Source organism: Ascaphus truei, unplaced genomic scaffold (genome assembly GCF_040206685.1).
Source record: "Ascaphus truei isolate aAscTru1 unplaced genomic scaffold, aAscTru1.hap1 HAP1_SCAFFOLD_861, whole genome shotgun sequence".
Classification (NCBI taxonomy): domain Eukaryota; kingdom Metazoa; phylum Chordata; class Amphibia; order Anura; family Ascaphidae; genus Ascaphus; species Ascaphus truei.
The window spans coordinates 87,390-107,411 of record NW_027457200.1 but is presented as its reverse complement, the minus strand read 5'-3'; the positions used below and the strand labels follow the sequence as shown (position 1 = coordinate 107,411).

At 52.8% G+C, this 20,022-nt stretch overlaps 1 protein-coding gene across 3 annotated transcripts in view; it reads left to right on the top strand.

Moving 5' to 3' along the window:
* LOC142486428 (asialoglycoprotein receptor 1-like) overlaps positions 1 to 16,886 on the top strand; it is a 37,555-nt gene extending 20,669 nt beyond the window's left edge. For 2 of the 3 annotated variants that reach the window (XM_075585021.1, XM_075585019.1), the window contains 3 exons: positions 195 to 346; positions 4,889 to 4,995; positions 16,301 to 16,886. In XM_075585021.1, coding sequence (XP_075441136.1) covers positions 195 to 346; positions 4,889 to 4,995; positions 16,301 to 16,445 — 404 coding nt within the window. In that variant the 3' untranslated portion in view covers positions 16,446 to 16,886. The remainder of the gene's footprint in view (positions 1 to 194; positions 347 to 4,888; positions 4,996 to 16,300) is intronic. The other variant, XM_075585020.1, reaches the window with a different exon arrangement.
* Positions 16,887 to 20,022: the final 3,136 nt, after the last annotated feature.

Below are 20,022 nucleotides of genomic sequence, written 5' to 3'. Positions count from 1 at the left end.
CTCCCCCTCTCTTCTCTCCCTTCCCCGTCTCCCCTCTCTTCTTTCCCTCCCCCGTCTCCCCCCTCTTTCTCTCCCTCCCCCGTCTCCCCCCTCTCTTCTCTCCCTCCCCTGTCTCCCCCCTCTCTTCTCTCCCTCCCCGTCTCCCCCCTCTCTTCTCTCCCTCCCCCGTCTCCCCCTCTGTCTCCCCCTCCCAGACTCTCAGGACCCCCCCTGTCCCCCGGACTGGGACCCATTCTCTGGGAGCTGCTATTTCTTCTTCAGGGCCGTAAAATCCTGGACGGATTCAAAGAAATCGTGTGAGTCGGAAAATTCTCACCTCGTCGTAATCAACACCCAGGAGGAACAGGTGAGGGGTTTAGTAGTGTAAGAGCGCTGTGCGCAGGGTGTAGTAGTGTAAGAGCGCTGTGCGCGGGGTTTAGTAGTGTAAGAGCGCTGTGCGCAGGGTGTAGTAGTGTAAGAGCGCTGTGCACGGGTGTAGTAGTGTAAGGGCGTAGTGCACGGGGTGTAGTAGTGTAAGAGCGCTGTGCGCGGGGTGTAGTAGTGTAAGCGCTGTGCATGGGTGTATTAGTGTAAGAGCGCTGTGCTAGGGGTGTAGTAGTGTAAGAGCGCTGTGCGCGGGGTGTAGTAGTGTTAGAGCGCTGTGCGCAGGGTGTAGTAGTGTAAGAGCACTGTGCGCTGGGTGTAGTAGTGTAAGAGCGCTGTGCGCTGGGTGTAGCAGTGTAAGAGCGCTGTGCGCGGGGTGTAGTAGTGTAAGGGCGCTGTGCGCGGGGTGTAGTAGTGTAAGGGCGCTGTGCGCGGGGTGTAGTAGTGTAAGAGCGCTGTGCGTGGGGTATATTAGTGTAAGAGCGCTGTGCGTGGGGTGTAGGAGTGTAAGAGCGCTGTGCGCGGGGTGTAGGAGTGTAAGAGCGCTGTGCGTGGGGTGTAGTAGTGAAAGAGCGCTGTGCACGGGGTGTAGTAGTGCAAAAGCACTGTGCGTGGGGTGTAATAGTGTAAGAGCGCTGTGCGGGGGATATAAAAGTGTAAGAGTGCTGTGCGCGGGGTGTAGTAGTGTAAGAGCGCTGTGCGCGGGGTGTAGTAGTGTAAGAGCGCTGTGCGCGGGGTGTAGTAGTGTAAGTGCGCTGTGCGTGGGGTGTAGTAGTGTAAGAGCACTGTGCGCGGGGTGTAGAAGTGTAAGAGCGCTGTGCGTGGGGTGTAGTAGTGTAAGAGCGCTGTGCGCGGGGTGTAGTAGTGTAAGGGCGCTGTGTGCGGGGTGTAGTAATGTAAGGGCGCTGTGCTAGGGGTGTAATAGTGTAAGAGCGCTGTGCGCGGGGTGTAGTAGTGTAAGAGCGCTGTGTGCAGGGTGTAGTAGTGTAAGAGCACTGTGCGCTGGGTGTAGGAGTGTAAGAGCGCTGTGCGCGGGGTGTAGTAGTGTAAGGGCGCTGTGCGCGGGGTGTAGTAGTGTAAGGGCGCTGTGCGCGGGGTGTAGTAGTGTAAGAGCGCTGTGCGCGGGGTATATTAGTGTAAGAGCGCTGAGCGTGGGGTGTAGTAGTGTAAGAGCGCTGTGCGCGGGGTATATTAGTGTAAGAGCGCTGAGCGTGGGGTGTAGTAGTGTAAGAGCGCTGTGCGCGGGGTATATTAGTGTAAGAGCGCTGAGCGTGGGGTGTAGGAGTGTAAGAGCGCTGTGCGTGGGGTGTAGTAGTGAAAGAGTGCTGTGCACGGGGTGTAGTAGTGCAAGAGCACTGTGCGCAGGGTGTAATAGTGTAAGAGCGCTGTGCGGGGGATATAGTAGTGTAAGAGTGCTGTGCACGGGGTGTAGTAGTGTAAGAGCGCTGTGCGCGGGGTGTAGTAGTGTAAGAGCGCTGTGCGCGGGGTGTAGTAGTGTAAGTGCGCTGTGCGCGGGGTGTAGTAGTGTAAGAGCACTGTGCGTGGGGTGTAGTAGTGTAAGTGCGCTGTGCGTGGGGTGTAGTAGTGTAAGAGCGGTGTGCGCGGTGTGTAGTAGTGTAAGAGCGCTGTGTGCACAGTGTGTAGTAGTGTAAGGGCGCTGCGCGTGGGGTGTAGTAGTGTAAGAGCACTGTGCGCGGGGTGTATTAGTGTAAGAGCGCTGTGCGCGGGGTATAGTAGTGTAAGAGCGCTGTGCGCGGGGTGTAGTAGTGTAAGAGCGCTTTGAACGGGGTGTAGTAGTGTCAGAGCGCTGTGCGTAGGGTGCAGTAGTGTAAGAGCGCTTTGAGTGGGGTGTAGTAGTGTAAGAGCGCTGTGCGCAGGGTGTAGTAGTGTAAGAGCGCTGTGCGCAGGGTGTAGTAGTGTAAGAGCGCTGTGCGCGGGGTGTAGTAGTGTAAGAGCACTGTTCGCGGGTTGTAGAAGTGTAAGAGCGCTGTGCGCGGGGTGTAGTAGTGTAAGAGAGCTGTGTGCAGGGTGTAGTAGTGTAAGAGCGCTGTGCGCGGGGTGTAGTAGTGTAAGAGTGCTGTGCGCGGGGTGTAGTAGTGTAAGAACGCTGTGCGTGGGGTGTAGCAGTGTAAGAGCGCTGTGCGTGGGGTGTTTTAGTGTAAGAGCGCTGTGCGCGGGGTGTAGTAGTGTAAGAGCGCCGTGTGTGGGGTTTAGTAGTGTAAGAGCGCTGTGCGTGGGGTGTAGTAGTGTAAGAGTGCTGTGAGCGGGTTCTGGTAGTGTAAGAACGCTGTGCGCAGGGTGTAGTAGTGTAAGAGCGCTGTGCGTGGGGTATTAGTAGTGTAAGAGCGCTGTGCGCGGGGTGTAGTAGTGTAAGAGCGCTGTGCGTGGGGTGTAGTAGTGTAAGAGAGCTGTGTGCGTGGGGTGTAGTAGTGTAAGAGCGCTGTGCATGGGGTGTAGTAGTGTAAGAGCACTGTGTGCGGGGTGTAGTAGTGTAAGAGCACTGTGCGCGGGGTGTAGTAGTGTAAGAGCGCTGTGCGTGGGGTGTAGTAGTGTAAGAGCGCTGTGCGCGGGGTGTAGTAGTGTAAGAGCGCTGTGCGCGAGGTGTAGTAGTGTAAGAGCGCTGTGCGCGAGGTGTAGTAGTGTTAGAGCGCTGTGCGCGGGGTGTAGTAGTGAAAGAGCGCTGTGCATAGGGTGTAGTAGTGTAAGAGCGCTGTGAGCGGGGTGTAGTAGTGTAAGAGCGCTGTGAGAGGGGTGTAGTAGTGTAAGAGCGCTGTGTGCGGGGTGTAGTAGTGTAAGCGCGCTGTGCGCGGGGTGTAGTAGTGTAAGCGCGCTGTGCATGGGGTGTAGTAGTGTAAGAGCGCTGGGCCTGGGGTGTAGTAGTGTAAGAGCGCTGTGTGCGGGGTGTAGTAGTGTAAGAGCGCTGTGCGCGGGGTGTAGTAGTGTAAGAGCGCTGTGCGCGTGGTGTAGTAGTGTAAGAGCGCTGTGCCCGGGGTGTAGTAGTGTAAGAGCGCTGTGCATGGGGTGTAGTAGTGTAAGAGCGCTGTGCGCGGGGTGTAGTAGTGTAAGAGCGCTGTGCGTGGGGTATAGTAGTGTAAGCGCTCTGTGCGTGGGGTGTAGTAGTGTAAGAGCGCTGTGCCCAGGGTGTAGTAGTGTAAGAGCGCTGTGGGCGCTGGGTGTAGTAGTGTAAGAGCGCTGTGAGCGGGGTGTAGTAGTGTAAGGGCGTGTGCGAGGGGTGTAGTAGTGTAAGAGCGCTGTGCGTGGGGTGTAGTAGTGTAAGGGCGCTGTGCGTGGGGTGTAGTAGTGTAAGAGCGCTGTGCGCAGGGTGTAGTAGTGTAAGGGCGCTGTGCATGGGGTGTGGTAGTGTAAGAGCCCTGTGCGTGGGGTGTAGTAGTGTAAGAGCACTGTGCGTGGGGTGTAGTAGTGTAAAGGCGCTGTGCGCGGGGTGTAGTAGTGTAAGAACGCTGTGCGCGGGGTGTAGTAGTGTAAGTACGCTGTGCGCGGGGTGTAGTAGTGTAAGAGCGCTGTGCCCGGGGTGTAGTAGTGTAAGAGCGCTGTGCATGGGGTGTAGTAGTGTAAGAGCGCTGTGCGCGGGGTGTAGTAGTGTAAGAGCGCTGTGCGTGGGGTATAGTAGTGTAAGCGCTCTGTGCGTGGGGTGTAGTAGTGTAAGAGCGCTGTGCCCAGGGTGTAGTAGTGTAAGAGCGCTGTGGGCGCTGGGTGTAGTAGTGTAAGAGCGCTGTGAGCGGGGTGTAGTAGTGTAAGGGCGTGTGCGAGGGGTGTAGTAGTGTAAGAGCGCTGTGCGTGGGGTGTAGTAGTGTAAGGGCGCTGTGCGTGGGGTGTAGTAGTGTAAGAGCGCTGTGCGCGGGGTGTAGTAGTGTAAGGGCGCTGTGCATGGGGTGTGGTAGTGTAAGAGCCCTGTGCGTGGGGTGTAGTAGTGTAAGAGCACTGTGCGTGGGGTGTAGTAGTGTAAAGGCGCTGTGCGCGGGGTGTAGTAGTGTAAGAACGCTGTGCGCGGGGTGTAGTAGTGTAAGTACGCTGTGCGTGGGGTGTAGTAGTGTAAGGGCGCTGTGCGCGGGGTGTAGTAGTGTAAGGGCGCTGTGAGCGGGGTGTAGTAGTGTAAGGGTGCTGTGCGTGGGGTGTAGTAGTGTAAGAGCGCTGTGCGTGGGGTGTAGTCGTGTAAGAGCGCTGTGCGCGGGGTGTAGTAGTGTAAGAGCGCTGTGCGTGGGGTATAGTAGTGTAAGAGCGCTGTGCGTGGGGTGTAGTAGTGTAAGAGCGCTGTGCGCGGGGTGTAGTAGTGTAAGAGCGCTGTGCGTGGGGTGTAGTAGTGTAAGAGCGCTGTGCGCGGGGTGTAGTAGTGTAAGAGCGCTGTGCGCGGGGTGTAGTAGTGTAAGAGCGCTGTGCGCGGGGTGTAGTAGTGTAAGAGCGCTGTGCGCGGGGTGTAGTAGTGTAAGAGCGCTGTGCGTGGGGTGTAGTAGTGTAAGAGCGCTGTGCGTGGGGTGTAGTAGTGTAAGAGCACCTCTCTCCCCAGAATTACATACAGGGTATCACCGTGCCTGTGTACACGTGGATCGGTCTCACTGATGTAGATGGAGAATGGAAATGGGACGATGGAACCAGATATGATTCGGCTCTAAAGTGAGTCCAACCACTGCACCCTCCCATCCCCTATATCCCCCATCCCCTATATCCCCCACTTCCCCCATCCCATATATCCCCCACTTCCCCCATATAGCACCCTTGCTGCCATCCCCTATATCCTGCTCCCCCCTCCATCCCGCTTTCTTCCATCCCCTATATCCCCCTCTCCCCCAGCCCCTATATCCCCCTCTCCCCCCAGCCCCCTCTCCCGATCCCCTATATCCCCCTCTCCCCTGTGCCCTATATCCTCCTCTAGCCCCATCCCTTTTCCCCCAATGCCTTATATCCCCCTCTCTGCCCATCTCCTATATCATCCTCCCCTAAATCCCCTCTCCCCCCATTCCCTATATCCCCCTCTTCCCTCAACCCCTATATCCCCCTCTCCCCATCTCTTATATCCTCCTCAAACCCAACCCCTATATCCTCCTCCCCCCAATCCCTGTTAACCCCCTCCTCTATATATCCCTCTCCCCCATCCCCTATATCCCCCTCTACTCATTCTCTATATCCCCCTCTTCCCCATCCCCTATATTCTTCTCTCCCTGTCCCCTATATCCCTCTCCCTAATCCCCTATATCTCTCCCCATCTCCCCTGTATCCTCTCCGCCAATCCACCCTACCTCTTCATCTATATACCCCCTCTCTCCGCCCCTATATCTCATTCTTCCCACTGTCACGGTAATTTGTGACAGGGTATAATATACACCAAATCTCTGGGTTGAATTGAACATGACTTAGATATAATAAATAGAGTTTATTCCTTAAAGAAGGAGAACACACAAGATGGTTCAAATAACGGACAAGAAATAGCACTTACTTAGGGGTTGGACAATGAAGCAATCAGGTACAGGATTGGCAATTCATTCAGGAAATACAGTTTCAAATGAAGACATCACGAAAGACACGAAGACCATGGGTATAGGGCTTACACTCGTTTATATGGAGTTTCAGCCCCATATCCTAACCTTGGGCGCCTGAAAGTCTACCAGACTTGTATCTAGTCAGGAAACCCTTTTGTCTGTAAGTGTGAATTATGACACTTACAGACCACTCAGGCTCTGCGTTTCTCCGCCCTATTGTACACAATCAGAGTGGTCAAGTCTTTCAGGGTGGCTGTTGTAGACAAATGGTTGCCCTCCTGAACATTAACATAAAGCAGAGCCAGTAACTTTCCCGGGCTTTTATACCAGCCTTGCAAAACAGTATATTCTTTAATATCTACACATATTAAAATAATCCGTTCTGTGGGTCGGAGTGGGCTGAAATTTGCCAGGTCCTCATGCCGGAGGACCCTTGCCATAGTGGCCAAATATCGGCCATCCACGACCCCCAGAACCGGAGATACCAAAAATAAGTTAAAATCCCCTATTAACGGAGGCGCATGCGCGACGGGATCGGAGATGGAGGCTTGATCTGGGTGCTCCGTTTCCCGCCGGCGATATTTAGCACGATACAGTGATAAAAACCCAATAAAACTCAAAATAAAATATCACCCCTGACTCAGCTAACAGCGCTGGACACAAAAAGATGGCAGCGACTCGCAAAAAGCCTAAGCAGAGGGTAGATGTGCGCACCTACTTCACCGGCGCAAAAAAGCCCAGAGAGACGGCTAATATGGCGGCATCTGAATCTGACTCCGCACCGGAGTTAGAGATGACTACGGAGGAGCCCACGGGTTCCCTCAAACAGGAGATTGCACAGTTACTCTCCGACTTAAAGACCTTCTTCCGAGGGGAGGTGGACCAGCTGAGAAAGGACATACTGGGCATCGGTAACCGCACGAGCGCACTGGAGGAGAGGGTGGAGGAGACCTCCAAGTGCCAAGGAGAGATGGGAGCTCAAATTGCTAGGCTGGAACGGAGGGTGGCCGAGCTGGAGGAACGCCACGAAGACAGCGAAAACCGGGACAGGCGGAACAACCTTCGGGTCAGGGGCATACCGGAGGAAATCCTAGACCCTGAGCGGCTGATTAACAGGTGGATGACATCTATAATGCCAGGGAAATCTGAGGCCGAATTAGTTATGGACCGGTGTCACCGCGCACTGCGAGGCCGCCCATTGCCCAATAACCCTCCCAGAGATATCATACTCCGCCTGCATCATTTCACCACTAAGGAGGAAATCTGCCGTCTGACCAGGGCTACCCCACTGGTGCCATTCGAGGGGATAGAAATGGCCATCTTTCAGGACATTTCCCCAGTCACACTGGCGCGAAGGAGGGCCCTCCAACCCATCACAAAACTCCTCCGAGACAAGGAGATCAGATACAGGTGGGCCTTCCCCTTCGCGCTGGTCGTAGTGCAGAACGGCCGGACCCAGGCACTGAAATATCTAGCTGATGGGCCAGAGTTCCTGAAGAGGTTGGGGCTCCCGGACACGCTGCAGCTGCCAGTGGCACCAGAGACATACCCTCCCCGTCCCGCTGAGTGGAAGAAGGTGGGAGCAGCAAGCGGACAGCGGAGAGACAAAGCAAGTCCGTCGAGACCAGTCTGAGGTTCAGGACAATAATCACAGTTGCAGGGTGTTGCCTGCCCCGGGCCCTGGCCTGCCCCCCTGTTGGCCATTGAAGGTGGGGGTGAGGAGGGGAGGGCCACGTTGAATGGCTTCCCTCTGCCGCCTCCGGTTCCCCTTCCCCCCCCCCCCCCTGCCCCTCGGCTCGGCTCCGTCCCCCCCCCGTCCCGCCTGCGGGGCACCCGATGACCCGATCAGCTTAACAAAAGCTGGACCCGCCACAGGACAAAAGAGGGAAAAAAATTAAAAATCCGAACAGATAAGCATTTCCACTCACCAAGATGGCGGACCAGCAACACACGAGGGTCAGGGTGATGAAGAAGCGCGAAGGAGCAATGGAGGAGCGGTTTTGGCGCGAAGTCTGGGAGCTCTGCTCGGCTCCACCTGCAGGACACGCCTTCCCTCTCTGCTGCTCACGGGCGGATATGAGGACGCTGCCGCGATGACGTCAGGAGGCGGACCCGCCCGGTCCATGGACGACCCGGAAGTGACAGCCGCGGAAGCGGATGAGTCCCACGGACAGCCATGGAAGGCGACGGAGAAGGCTCTTAGGGGGTACGCGCACTCCCCCGCGAAGAAGCTGGAGAATGGGACAAGACCCCTGAAGGGACATAACAACGTGGCTGGCTGAGGTCTTATGGCCGGGTTTAAGCTCGGCAGCTCTTTAGATAAGAGGGGGGGGGCGGGGGGCTGCCGGATTCTTGCCGGTGCACGGAGTGCGCTCCGGTCGGGGGGGGGGGGGGGGGAGCTCGGGGAGCTGTTCGAAAAGTTTTAAAAAATGTTATGTATGGTTAAATATATAAATAGAATGTTAGATATTGAAACTGGAAAGAGAGACAGGGTCAACTGCAGTTTAGGCTGACACCTTTACACAGTCAAGGGGGTAGCAAGTGAGTGTCACTTTAGGCAGTATAGGGCAGTTAACTATACAGCTGCGTTAACAAGGGATTACTCAATGGTTAAGTATGGGTTAAGTTTTGGCTAACACTATAGTGCAGATACTGTTGCATCGCCGGCGGGGGGGCAGATGGAGGCCCTTGTCCCCGCCTGTTGGCATGTGCCTTTCTGACGGGGCTGCGGTCCTACACCGCGGCTCAGTCAAAGACCTGGGAAGGCGTGGGGAGAACTACCCCCCACGAGCCTGGAAAGGAGGGAGGGAGAGTCCAAGGCGTGACTGCTATTCCCAGGCAGAAAACCATAGGTCGTTTAGGATCAATTTGGTTTTATGTGTGAATGTTGTGTGGTTCTGTGTTTTTTGTTTCCCCCCCCCGTTGTCTCCCCCCCCCACCTTCAGACCTCCCCAGAGGAAAAGCAAAGGCAAAGACAAGATGGATTCAACTCAGCCGTCACCGGCGGTACCCGCAGACACGAGGCCCGGGTAGGTTATTTCCTTCTGCTACAGACCTAGACTTCATATACACACACCCATGGCACTGACGTTTATATCACAAAATGTTAAGGGCTTTAATTCCCCACAAAAGCGTAGAATCGCCTTCGCAGAATTTAAACGCCGGAAAGCGGATGTTCTCTTCCTTCAAGAGACACACTATAGTTCAAGTAAAAATCCAGGGTTCATAGACAAAAACTTCAGACGATTTTACCTAGCTTCAGCTAAAGAAAAGAAAAAAGGGGTCGCTATACTATTTCACAACCGAGTCCCGTTTGAGGTTGAACGAATAAAGCGTGACCCAGAGGGTCGATATCTCATTATAGTGGGTCTTCTGCAGCATTGCAGGGTGACCCTAGCATGCGTTTACGCCCCATGTGAGCGTGACCCGCAGTTCTTTGACGCATTTTTCCTCAAACTTCAAAGATGGGCAGTCGGAAACGTTATAGTAGCGGGAGACTTTAACAAAGTTCTGGACCCCCGCATTGATAGATCCCCTAGACAAGAGCGAGACAGACAGGCAGGAGTCACAGCACTGCTGGAAGGACTACGGAGAGGTTGTCTGGTTGACATCTGGAGGGAGCAGCATCCCGGCGAACGTAGTTACTCGTTTTACTCACACCCCCACGACAGTTATAGTAGGATCGACCACTTCTTTGTCTCGGGCAGAATGGTCCCCCAAATATCCGACACTATAATTCATGACATTACATGGTCGGACCATGCATCAATAGAGCTACGATGCACACAAATTAGACCAATTAGTCCCGGAGCAAATTGGAAACTAAATGAATCCCTGATTAAGATCCCAGAAATTGAGCAGACAATTAAAGATGAGATCAGACAGTTTTTCTCACTGAACATGGGTACAGTGGATTCTCAAATAACGTTATGGGAAGCCCACAAAGCCACGCTGAGGGGAACATTGATCAGTCTTGCAGCAAGACGAAAGAAACTAAGGGAGGCCAAATTGACCCAACTATATAAGAGGCTACATGAGCTCTCCATACTCCATAGCCGATCAGGTGGAGGGGATATCTTAAAGGAGTTGAAAGATGTTAGGATTGAACTTAACCTCCTCCTTACTTCCCGGGCCGAGAGGGACATGAGTTGGACAAAGAGGAATTTTTTTGAAAAAGCCAACAAGCCGGACACCATGCTAGCTAACCGGATCCGCAATAAGCAGCCAAACTATAACATCCAGGCAATCAAGACCAAAACAGGAGATATGTCCTCCAACCCTAAACGAATAGTGGAAGAGTTTAGACTTTTTTATGAGCAGTTATATAACGGGGAGAAGGTTGCACATAGCACAAAAACTAGCGCCACACTCCAGTCTTTCCTGAGAGAGGCGGATCTCCCTAGGCTGAGCAGATTGGAGCACGAGGCAATCCAGAGGGACTTTTCATTAGAGGAGTTGGTAGGGGTTATTAAGAACCTAAAACCCTCCAAGGCCCCAGGCCCAGATGGATTTTCCAATTTATACTATAAAAAATTTGTAGGGATTTTAGCGCCGCACATGCTCAAAATGTTCAATGGGGTATTGTCGGGGGAACCCTTCACGGCCCACATGCTCCAGGCGTCGATATCTTTAATACATAAGAAGGACAAAGATCCCACAAATTGCCAAAGTTACAGGCCGATATCATTAATCAACTCAGACATCAAAATTTATTCTAAACTACTGGCTAACAGATTGAGTGCGATCCTGCCAAGGCTTAATCACCCGGACCAGGTTGGATTTATATGGGATAGACAAGCGGCCGATAATACCAGAAGGATAATAGATATTATTGATTTCATCAATACCAACGGGCTCCGTGGCATGGCACTAAGTTTAGACGCGGAGAAAGCCTTCGACAGGATTGACTGGCCATACATGGAGTCTGCGCTTGGAGCATTTGGGTTCAGAGGGAGAATATTAGGGGCAATTAAAGCATTATACACAACCCCGGCAGCTAAGGTAGTACACCAAGGCTTCCCATCAGAGCTGTTTAATATCAAAAGCGGAACCAGACAGGGCTGCCCACTTTCGCCCCTGTTGTTCGCCTTATGCGTGGAACCGCTAGCAGCGCACATTCGTAGCAACCCGGACATCTCCGGAATCCAAATTAGGTCGCAAGAACACAAGGTGGCGCTATACGCAGATGACATTATTCTGACACTGACAAAGCCACTCACCTCGCTACCCAATCTGTTCGCCCTACTGGAAAAATTTAGTAGCATATCGGGTTTTAAGATCAATCAGGCTAAATCAGAGGCGCTCAGTCTGAATTTGCCGAGAGACATGGAGAAATTAATAGAAATTAATTTTAAATTTCAATGGCAGCCGAAAAAGATAAAGTATCTAGGGGTACATATTACTAAACAGAGCTCCACTCTCTATCAGGCAAATTATCCACAGCTCCTACGGGCTTTAACAAAGGAGCTCAAATTATGGTCCACTTACGGAATTTCCTGGATTGGTAGAATCTATTGTGTTAAGATGAACCTTCTCCCACGCTTACTATACCTCTTTCAAACTCTTCCGATACCCGTGGTACGATCAGAGATTAAAGAACTACAAAACTCAGTCACAAAATTTATTTGGCAAAATAAAACACCACGGGTAAAAATGACAATTATGCAACGATCCAGGGAGACAGGAGGCTTGGCAGTGCCGAGTTTGTTGGCATACTATAAAGCGGCCCAATTATGCCAAATCACACAGTGGCATGGGAATCCAGAGCTGAGACGCTGGGTGGCATTAGAGAAGGAGGTCTGCGCCCCGCTTGCAATCGAAAACCTGATTTGGTACCCAAAAGCTAGACTGAAAGACCTAAAGGATCCTCTGTCCTCCGTGCTCAACTCACTGTCGGTCTGGGAAGCGGCCAAAACTAATCACTCATTAACCTCTAAACACACCTTAATGGCCCCATTATACGGGAATCCAGATTTTGCTCCGGGTTTAGTTGGCAAAAACTTCACACATTGGCAAAACAGGGGGTTCCACAAACTAAAAGACCTGGAGGGGCGCGACACCATTAAACCGTTTGATCTAATACAGTCAGAAACTGGCATCTCCAACACAGAATTTCTTAGATACCTCCAGGTCAGGGCATTCTACACCAAACACACTATTAGACCGCCGTTAACGAATTTTGAGAAGCTCTGTGGTCGAGGCACCGACACACGGGGACTTATATCTGCTCTGTACAGGGTGGTGGTCGGTTCTGACAGTGACGGTTCACACAAACCTAGGTTCATGACTCAATGGGAAACGGATCTGACGGAGCCACTGGAGGACGATGACTGGGCTGAAATTTTTAAGGCGGCAGCCAGCAGTTCGATCTGTACAACATTAAAGGAGAACTCATATAAAGTACTAATGCGGTGGTACCTCACCCCAGTTAGATTGGCAAAATTCGCGCCGGGAGCTTCCCCGCTCTGCCCCAGGCAGTGCGGGGAACAGGGGGACCTGTTACACATGCTGTGGTCTTGTCCACGAATTAGACCCGTATGGATCCAAATTAGAGATTGGCTACAGAGGCTCTTTCTGGGCCTCAAAATTCAACTAGATCCGTGGGTGTTCCTTCTAGGCAAACCCACGACAGACGTATCTAGATCAGGGAACAAATTGATCGCACACTTTGCTACGGCTATGAGATGCGAGACTGCAGCATTGTGGAAACAGAATGCAATTCCATCATTAGATAAAATTCGGAATAGAATTTGGTTTGTTTGCCAGATGGAAAAATTGACAAGTCTGGTCAACGACACTGGCCCAAAGTTTCAAAAAGTCTGGTTGCCTTGGCTGGCACAGACAGACATCCCAGGGGTGAGCAATGCCTCCATCTGGCTTTAATAGCGGCAGGTGAGTTCTCCTTGGATGGCGAGCAGAAGCTGCAATCAGCCATATATGAGAGAGACAGTATGCCCGCCACGGGAGGACGCTAACACGGATCCATTACCCCCTATATTCACTACCCGGTGCCTCACCGAATCAGTTGGACGTAACACCTGACCTACGGACCAGGAGCGGAGAACATCGTACATCAGAAAGGATTCCTCTGCCCCCCCCCTTCCCCTCCCCCTCACCCCCCCTTCCTACCCCCACACCCTCCTGTCTCCCTTCTCCCAGGTTGGTATGAATGGCGGTATGTATGTTGTTTGTCCCATGGAAAGCTTTTTATTTTGACAATGTGACAACTGTATGTTATACACTTTGAAAAACACAATAAACAGAATGTTGAAAAAAAAAAAAAAATCCCCTATTAACTTTAATGCAGGATTCTCCGCAATGCTAAAAGAAATCACTGCATTTCACTCTCCCATTGAAATCAATGGGCTCTGCCACTATAGGCTTTCAATGGAGCAACTCCGCCATTGAAGTCAATGGGGAAATAACAATTTTCAAATTTACGCATACTCCGTCTGGTTGATCAGAGAGGGCTGGAAATGGCCATGCAGTCATGCCGGAGCAGTGACTACATGCGACCAAAATCCCCGCCCTCTGGTACTCACAGAACCGGAGATATGGGTTTTACCTTTACACACTTTCGGACTTAGCCGTTTCAAAGCCACGCGGCTTTCCTCCATTAGAATCAATATGGCCGGCGCCGCCATAGGAAATGCATGGTCCGGCGCTGCCATAGCATTCAATGGGACCTCCGCTACCATTAGAGTCAATGGCGCGACCCTCGTGGCGAGCGCGACCCTTTACGGGGGTCCTTAATTCTTGGACCCGGTGGTGGTCGAGTGTGGGGGTTCCTAGGGTCTAGGGGCAAAAATAATTTTATTCCTGGGTGCCCTTGAACCTAAGCTTCCCACGCCAATTGTATTTGAACTTGAACTACTGTGATCAAAAGCTCTTTTTTAGATATTGTATCCGCTTCTGCGGTCTCCGGTTTGGATGGCTGCCAACTCGTTCCTGGAGGTTGGCGTCGAGGAATCCCCATTGAAATGAATGTCTCCATTGACTTACAATGGGGAACCGCTGTTCCTCCTCTCGAGCGCCACCCGCAGGTCTTCTACGGAAACGGGCCCAAATCGCCAGAATCTCCATAGGATTGTATTGAGCCCCAATGGCGACCTATGGAGAAACTGCAAAATGGAGCCTGCAAAGGCGGGAAAAGGGACAAAGGGCCATAAGCACATAATTAACATTAACCCTTTCCCTCCCGCATAGATCCCAGTGTATGTGTTGGTGCAGACACTGGAATGGGAACAATACATTTTCACAGGGGGATACACAGTTGGTGCTGAAGCAGGGGCATAACTACAGTACTGGACATCATTCCATTTGACCCCTCACCTCCCAGGTGAGAGCAGGGGGTGGCCAAATGGGGTGTATCACCTTTAATGCCAGGCCAAACCCCCTCTCCCATGACACCCACCCATACAGACCCCACCCCTATCTCCTTCTCCCCCCAATCCCCTTTATCCCTCATCTCCTATATCCCCTTCTCTGCCAGACCCTATATCCCCCTCTCCTCCCAGCCCCCTCTCCCATCCCATATATCCCCTCTCCCCTATATTCTCCTCTTGCCCCATCACTTTTCCCCCAATGCCTTATATCCTCCTCTCTCCCCATCTCCTATATCCTCCTCAAACCCAACCCCTATATCCTCCTCTCCCCATCCCCTGTTGCCCCCTCTCCCCATCCTCTATAGCCTCCTCTCCATCCATCCCCTATATCTGGCTCTCCCCCTCCCTATACCCTCCTCTCTGCCCATCCCCTATATTCACCTCTCTGCCCATCCCCAATATCCCCATCTCACTCCATCCTCTATATCCTACTCTCCCCTATCCCCTATATCCCTCTCTCCTCTTCCCTACATAAACTCACCCCCATCCCCAATATCCTCCTCTCCCCATCCCCTATATCTCTCTCCCCTGTCCCCTATTTCCCCCTCTCCCCACCCATATATCTCATTGTCTCCACCTCTACAGACCATTTCCTATATCTCTTTTGACCCCAAACCTCTTTATCCCCCTCACCCCTATCCCCTTTATCCCCCTCACCCCCAATCCCTGTTATCCTCCTCTCCTATATATCTCTCCCCCCATCTCCTATATCATCCTCTACTCATTCTCTATATCCCCCTCTTCCCCCATTCCCTATATTCTTCTCTCCCACTCTCCCCTATATCCCCCTCTACTCATTCTCTATATCCCCCTCTTCCCCCATTCCCTATATTCTTATCTCCCCCTGTCCCCTATATCCATCTCCCTGATCCCCTATATCTCTTCCCCATCCCCTACATTCCCATCTCCCCACCCTTGTATACACTCCCTCAATCCCCCCTATCCCAATCACCTATATAGCCCCTCTCCCTACCCATATATCTCCCTCTTCCCACTCATACAGACCCCCGCTCCTATCTACTTCTCCTCCCAATCCCCTTTATACCCCTCACCCCCAATCCCCTATATTCCTATCTCCCCATCCCCTATAGATCTCTCTCCCCAAACCCCTTTATCCCCTACTACTCATTCCCTATATCCCCCTCTCCCCCATCCCCTATATCCTCTCTCCCCATCCCCTATATTCTTCTCTCCCATGTCCCCTATATCCCTCTCCCCATCCCATATATTTCTTCCCCATCCCATATCCCCTCTTCCTCAATTCCATATAGTCCATCTCCCCACCCCTATATCTCCCTCTCCCCTATATCTCCCTCCCCTAATCTCCTATATCCTTTTCCCCCATTCCATAGATCTTCCTCCCCATACCCTATAGCCCCCTCCCATATATCCCCTCCTCCATCCTCTATCTCTCCCCAATCCCCTATATTCCTCTCTTCCCTCATACCCCTATAACCTCCCTTATCCCCTATATACCCCTCTCCACACCACTACAGACTCCCACCCCTGGATCTCCCTCTTCCCCATCCCCTATATCCTCCCCCCATCTCCTATATCTTCCTCTCCCCCATTCCCCATATTCTACTCTCCCCCATCCCATATATCTGCCTCTCCCCCAATCCCCTATATCCTCTCCCCCATTCCTCCATATCCTTCTCTCCCCATCCCCTAAATCCTCCTCTCCCCTGAATCCCCTATATCCCCTCTCTGTCCCCCTACACATTCTACCCCTATATCCCTCCTCTTCAACCCTCTACACACCATGCATCACCCTTTGACCCTTCCCCCCTATAAACCACTCTTCCTCCTTTAAACACCCCCTCCTCTCCTATTAACACCCCCTCCTCTCCTATAACACCCCCTCCTCTCCTATAACCCCCCCTCCTCTCCTATAACCCCCCCTCCTCTCCTATAACCCCCCACTCTCCTATAAACAACCCCCACCCCTCTCCTATAAACACCCCCCACCCCTCTCCTATAACACTCCACTAACCCTAAAGATTTCTCTAAGGCCGCCTCCGCTTTTCGGACAATACTCAGTCTCGCTCTGCATTGCAGGAACTGGCTCCCAGGGCAGCCGGATGAGTACTTTGGCCACGGGCTCGGAGGGGGCGAGGACTGTGCCCACCTCCACAGGAAAGGGCAGTGGAATGATGACCACTGCTCCCGCCACTACAGCTATATATGCGAGAAGTCCATGTGATCAGGAGCCCCGCCTCCCAAGGAGATAACCCCGCCTCCCGAGGAGAGACCCGCCTCCCGAGGAGATAACCCCGGCTCCCGAGGAGATAACCCTGCCTCCCGAGGAGAGACCCCGCCTCCAGAGGAGATAACCCAGCCTCCCGAGGATAGAACTCCGCCTCCCGAGGGGAGATACCCCGCCTCCCAAGGAGATAACCCCGCCCCGCGAGGAGAGAACCCCGCCCCGCGAGGAGAGAACCCCGCCCCGCGAGGACAGAACCCCGCCTCCCGAGGAGATAACCTCGCCTCCCGAGGAGATAACCCCGCCTCCCGTGGAGATAACCCCACTAAAAGGAGATTAATTAAAACTGAGATGAATTGCTCCTCCCCTTACTGCAAGCTCCACCCACGAGGAGCCAGACTGTAATCAGATTGTATACACAATAAATACATATATATATATCATACGTGTGCGTCAGACACTGCTAATCCTGCGCTGATCACCCTCCCCCCCCCTACACACGCTCTGTGGGTGTGAGACTAGCTCTGTGGGTGTGAGACTAGCTCTGTGGGTGTGAGACTAGCTCTGTGGGGGTGAGACTAGCTCTGTGGGGGTGAGACTAGCTCTGTGGGTGTGAGACTAGCTCTGTGGGTGTGAGACTAGCTCTGTGGGTGTGAGACTAGCTCTGTGGGTGTGAGACTAGCTCTGTGAGTGTGAGACTAGCTCTGTGGGTGTGAGACTAGCTCTGTGGGTGTGAGACTAGCTCTGTGGGTGTGAGACTAGCTCTGTGGGTGTAAGACTAGCTCTGTGGGTGTGAGACTAGCTCTGTGAGTGTGAGACTAGCTCTGTGAGTGTGAGACTAGCTCTGTGGGTGTGAGACTAGCTCTGTGGGTGTGAGACTAGCTCTGTGAGTGTGAGACTAGCTCTGTGGGTGTGAGACTAGCTCTGTGGGTGTGAGACTAGCTCTGTGGGTTTGAGACTAGCTCTGTGGGTGTGAGACTAGCTCTGTGGGTGTGAGACTAGCTCTGTGGGTGTGAGACTATTTCTGTGGAGGTGAGACTAGCTCTGTGGGTGTGAGACTAGCTCTGTGGGTGTGAGACTAGCTCTGTGGGTGTGAGACTAGCTCTGTGGGTGCGAGACTAGCTCTGTGGGTGTGAGACTAGCTCTGTGAGTGTGAGACTAGCTCTGTGGGTGTGAGACTAGCTCTGTGGGTGTGAGACTAGCTCTGTGGGTGTGAGACTAGCTCTGTGGGTTTGAGACTAGCTCTGTGGGTGTGAGACTAGCTCTGTGGGTGTGAGACTATTTCTGTGGAGGTGAGACTAGCTCTGTGGGTGTGAGACTAGCTCTGTGGGTGTGAGACTAGCTCTGTGGGTGTGAGACTAGCTCTGTGGGTGCGAGACTAGCTCTGTGGGTGTGAGACTAGCTCTGTGAGTGTGAGACTAGCTCTGTGGGTGTGAGACTAGCTCTGTGGGTGTGAGACTAGCTCTGTGGGTGTGAGACTAGCTCTGTGGGTGTAAGACTAGCTCTGTGGGTGTGAGACTAGCTCTGTGAGTGTGAGACTAGCTCTGTGAGTGTGAGACTAGCTCTGTGAGTGTGAGACTAGCTCTGTGGGTGTGAGACTAGCTCTGTGGGTGTGAGACTAGCTCTGTGAGTGTGAGACTAGCTCTGTGGGTGTGAGACTAGCTCTGTGGGTGTGAGACTAGCTCTGTGGGTTTGAGACTAGCTCTGTGGGTGTGAGACTAGCTCTGTGGGTGTGAGACTAGCTCTGTGGGTGTGAGACTATTTCTGTGGAGGTGAGACTAGCTCTGTGGGTGTGAGACTAGCTCTGTGGGTGTGAGACTAGCTCTGTGGGTGCGAGACTAGCTCTGTGGGTGCGAGACTAGCTCTGTGGGTGCGAGACTAACTCTGTGGGTGTGAGACTAGCTCTGTGGAGGTGGGACTAGCTCTGTGAGCGTGAGACTAGCTCTGTGGGTGTGGGACTAGCTCTGTGAGTGTGAGACTAGCTCTGTGGGTGTGGGACTAGCTCTGTGGGTGTGAGACTAGCTCTGTGGGTGTGAGACTAGCTATGTGAGTGTGAGACTAGCTCTGTGAGTGTGAGACTAGCTCTGTGGGTGTGAGACTAGCTCTGTGGAGGTGGGACTAGCTCTGTGGGTGTGAGACTAGCTCTGTGGGTGTGAGACTAGCTCTGTGGGTGTGAGACTAGCTCTGTGGGGGTGAAACTAGCTCTGTGGGTGTGAGACTAGCTCTGTGGGTGTGAGACTAGCTCTGTGGGTGTGAGACTAGCTCTGTGGGTGTGAGACTAGCTCTGTGGGTGTGAGACTAGTTCTGTGGAGGTGGGACTAGCTCTGTGGGTGTGAGACTGGCTCTGTGGGTGTGAGACTAGCTCTGTGGGTGTGAGACTAGCTCTGTGGGTGTGAGACTAGCTCTGTGGGTGTGAGACTAGCTCTGTGGGTGTGAGACTATCTCTGTGGGGGTGAGACTAGCTCTGTGGGTGTGAGACTAGTTCTGTGGAGGTGGGACTAGCTCTGTGGGTGTGAGACTAGCTCTGTGAGTGTGAGACTAGCTCTGTGGGTGTGAGACTAGTTCTGTGGGTGTGAGACTAGCTCTGTGGGTGTGAGACTAGCTCTGTGGGTGTGAGACTAGCTCTGTGGGTGTGAGACTAGCTCTGTGGGGGTGAGACTAGCTCTGTGGAGGTGGGACTAGCTCTGTGGGTGTGAGACTAGCTCTGTGGAGGTGGGACTAGCTCTGTGAGCGTGAGACTAGCTCTGTGAGCGTGAGACTAGCTCTGTGAGCGTGAGACTAGCTCTGTGGGTGTGAGACTAGCTCTGTGAGTGTGAGACTAGCTCTGTGGGTGCGAGACTAGCTCTGTGGGTGTGAGACTAGCTCTGTGGGTGTGAGACTAGCTCTGTGGGGGTGAGACTAGCTCTGTGGGTGCGAGACTAGCTCTGTGGGGGTGAGACTAGCTCTGTGGGTGTGAGACTAGCTCTGTGAGTGTGAGACTAGCTCTGTGGGTGTGAGACTAGCTCTGTGGGTGTGAGACTAGCTATGTGGGGGTGAGACTAGCTCTGTGGGTGCGAGACTAGCTCTGTGGGGGTGAGACTAGCTCTGTGGGTGTGAGACTAGCTCTGTGGGTGTGAGACTAGCTCTGTGAGTGTGAGACTAGCTCTGTGAGTGTGAGACTAGCTCTGTGGGTGTGAGACTAGCTCTGTGAGTGTGAGATTAGCTCTGTGAGTGTGAGACTAGTTCTGTGGGTGTGAGACTAGCTCTGTGGAGGTGGGACTAGCTCTGTTGGGGGTGGGTTTAACTCAATGTGGGTGTGGTTAACTTGGCAGGGTGGGATTAACTCAGCAGGGGCGGAGTTAGCTCCTCACAAGAAGAGACGTCTCCATACCACAACATAAAGAGACAGAATCCCTGCGAACTCTTCCTCCAATAGAATAAAATAATAAGCCGTTTAATGTGAAAAGAGAAAACAAATGAAGTTAAAGCTGCAGTTCAGGCAATATCCTGCACGTGTGGTTTTTTTAATAAATCAGTTCTGTAGTAAGAAAAAATACTTTTTTTTAAAAAAAAAACAACTTTGAAAGACCAATTTTCT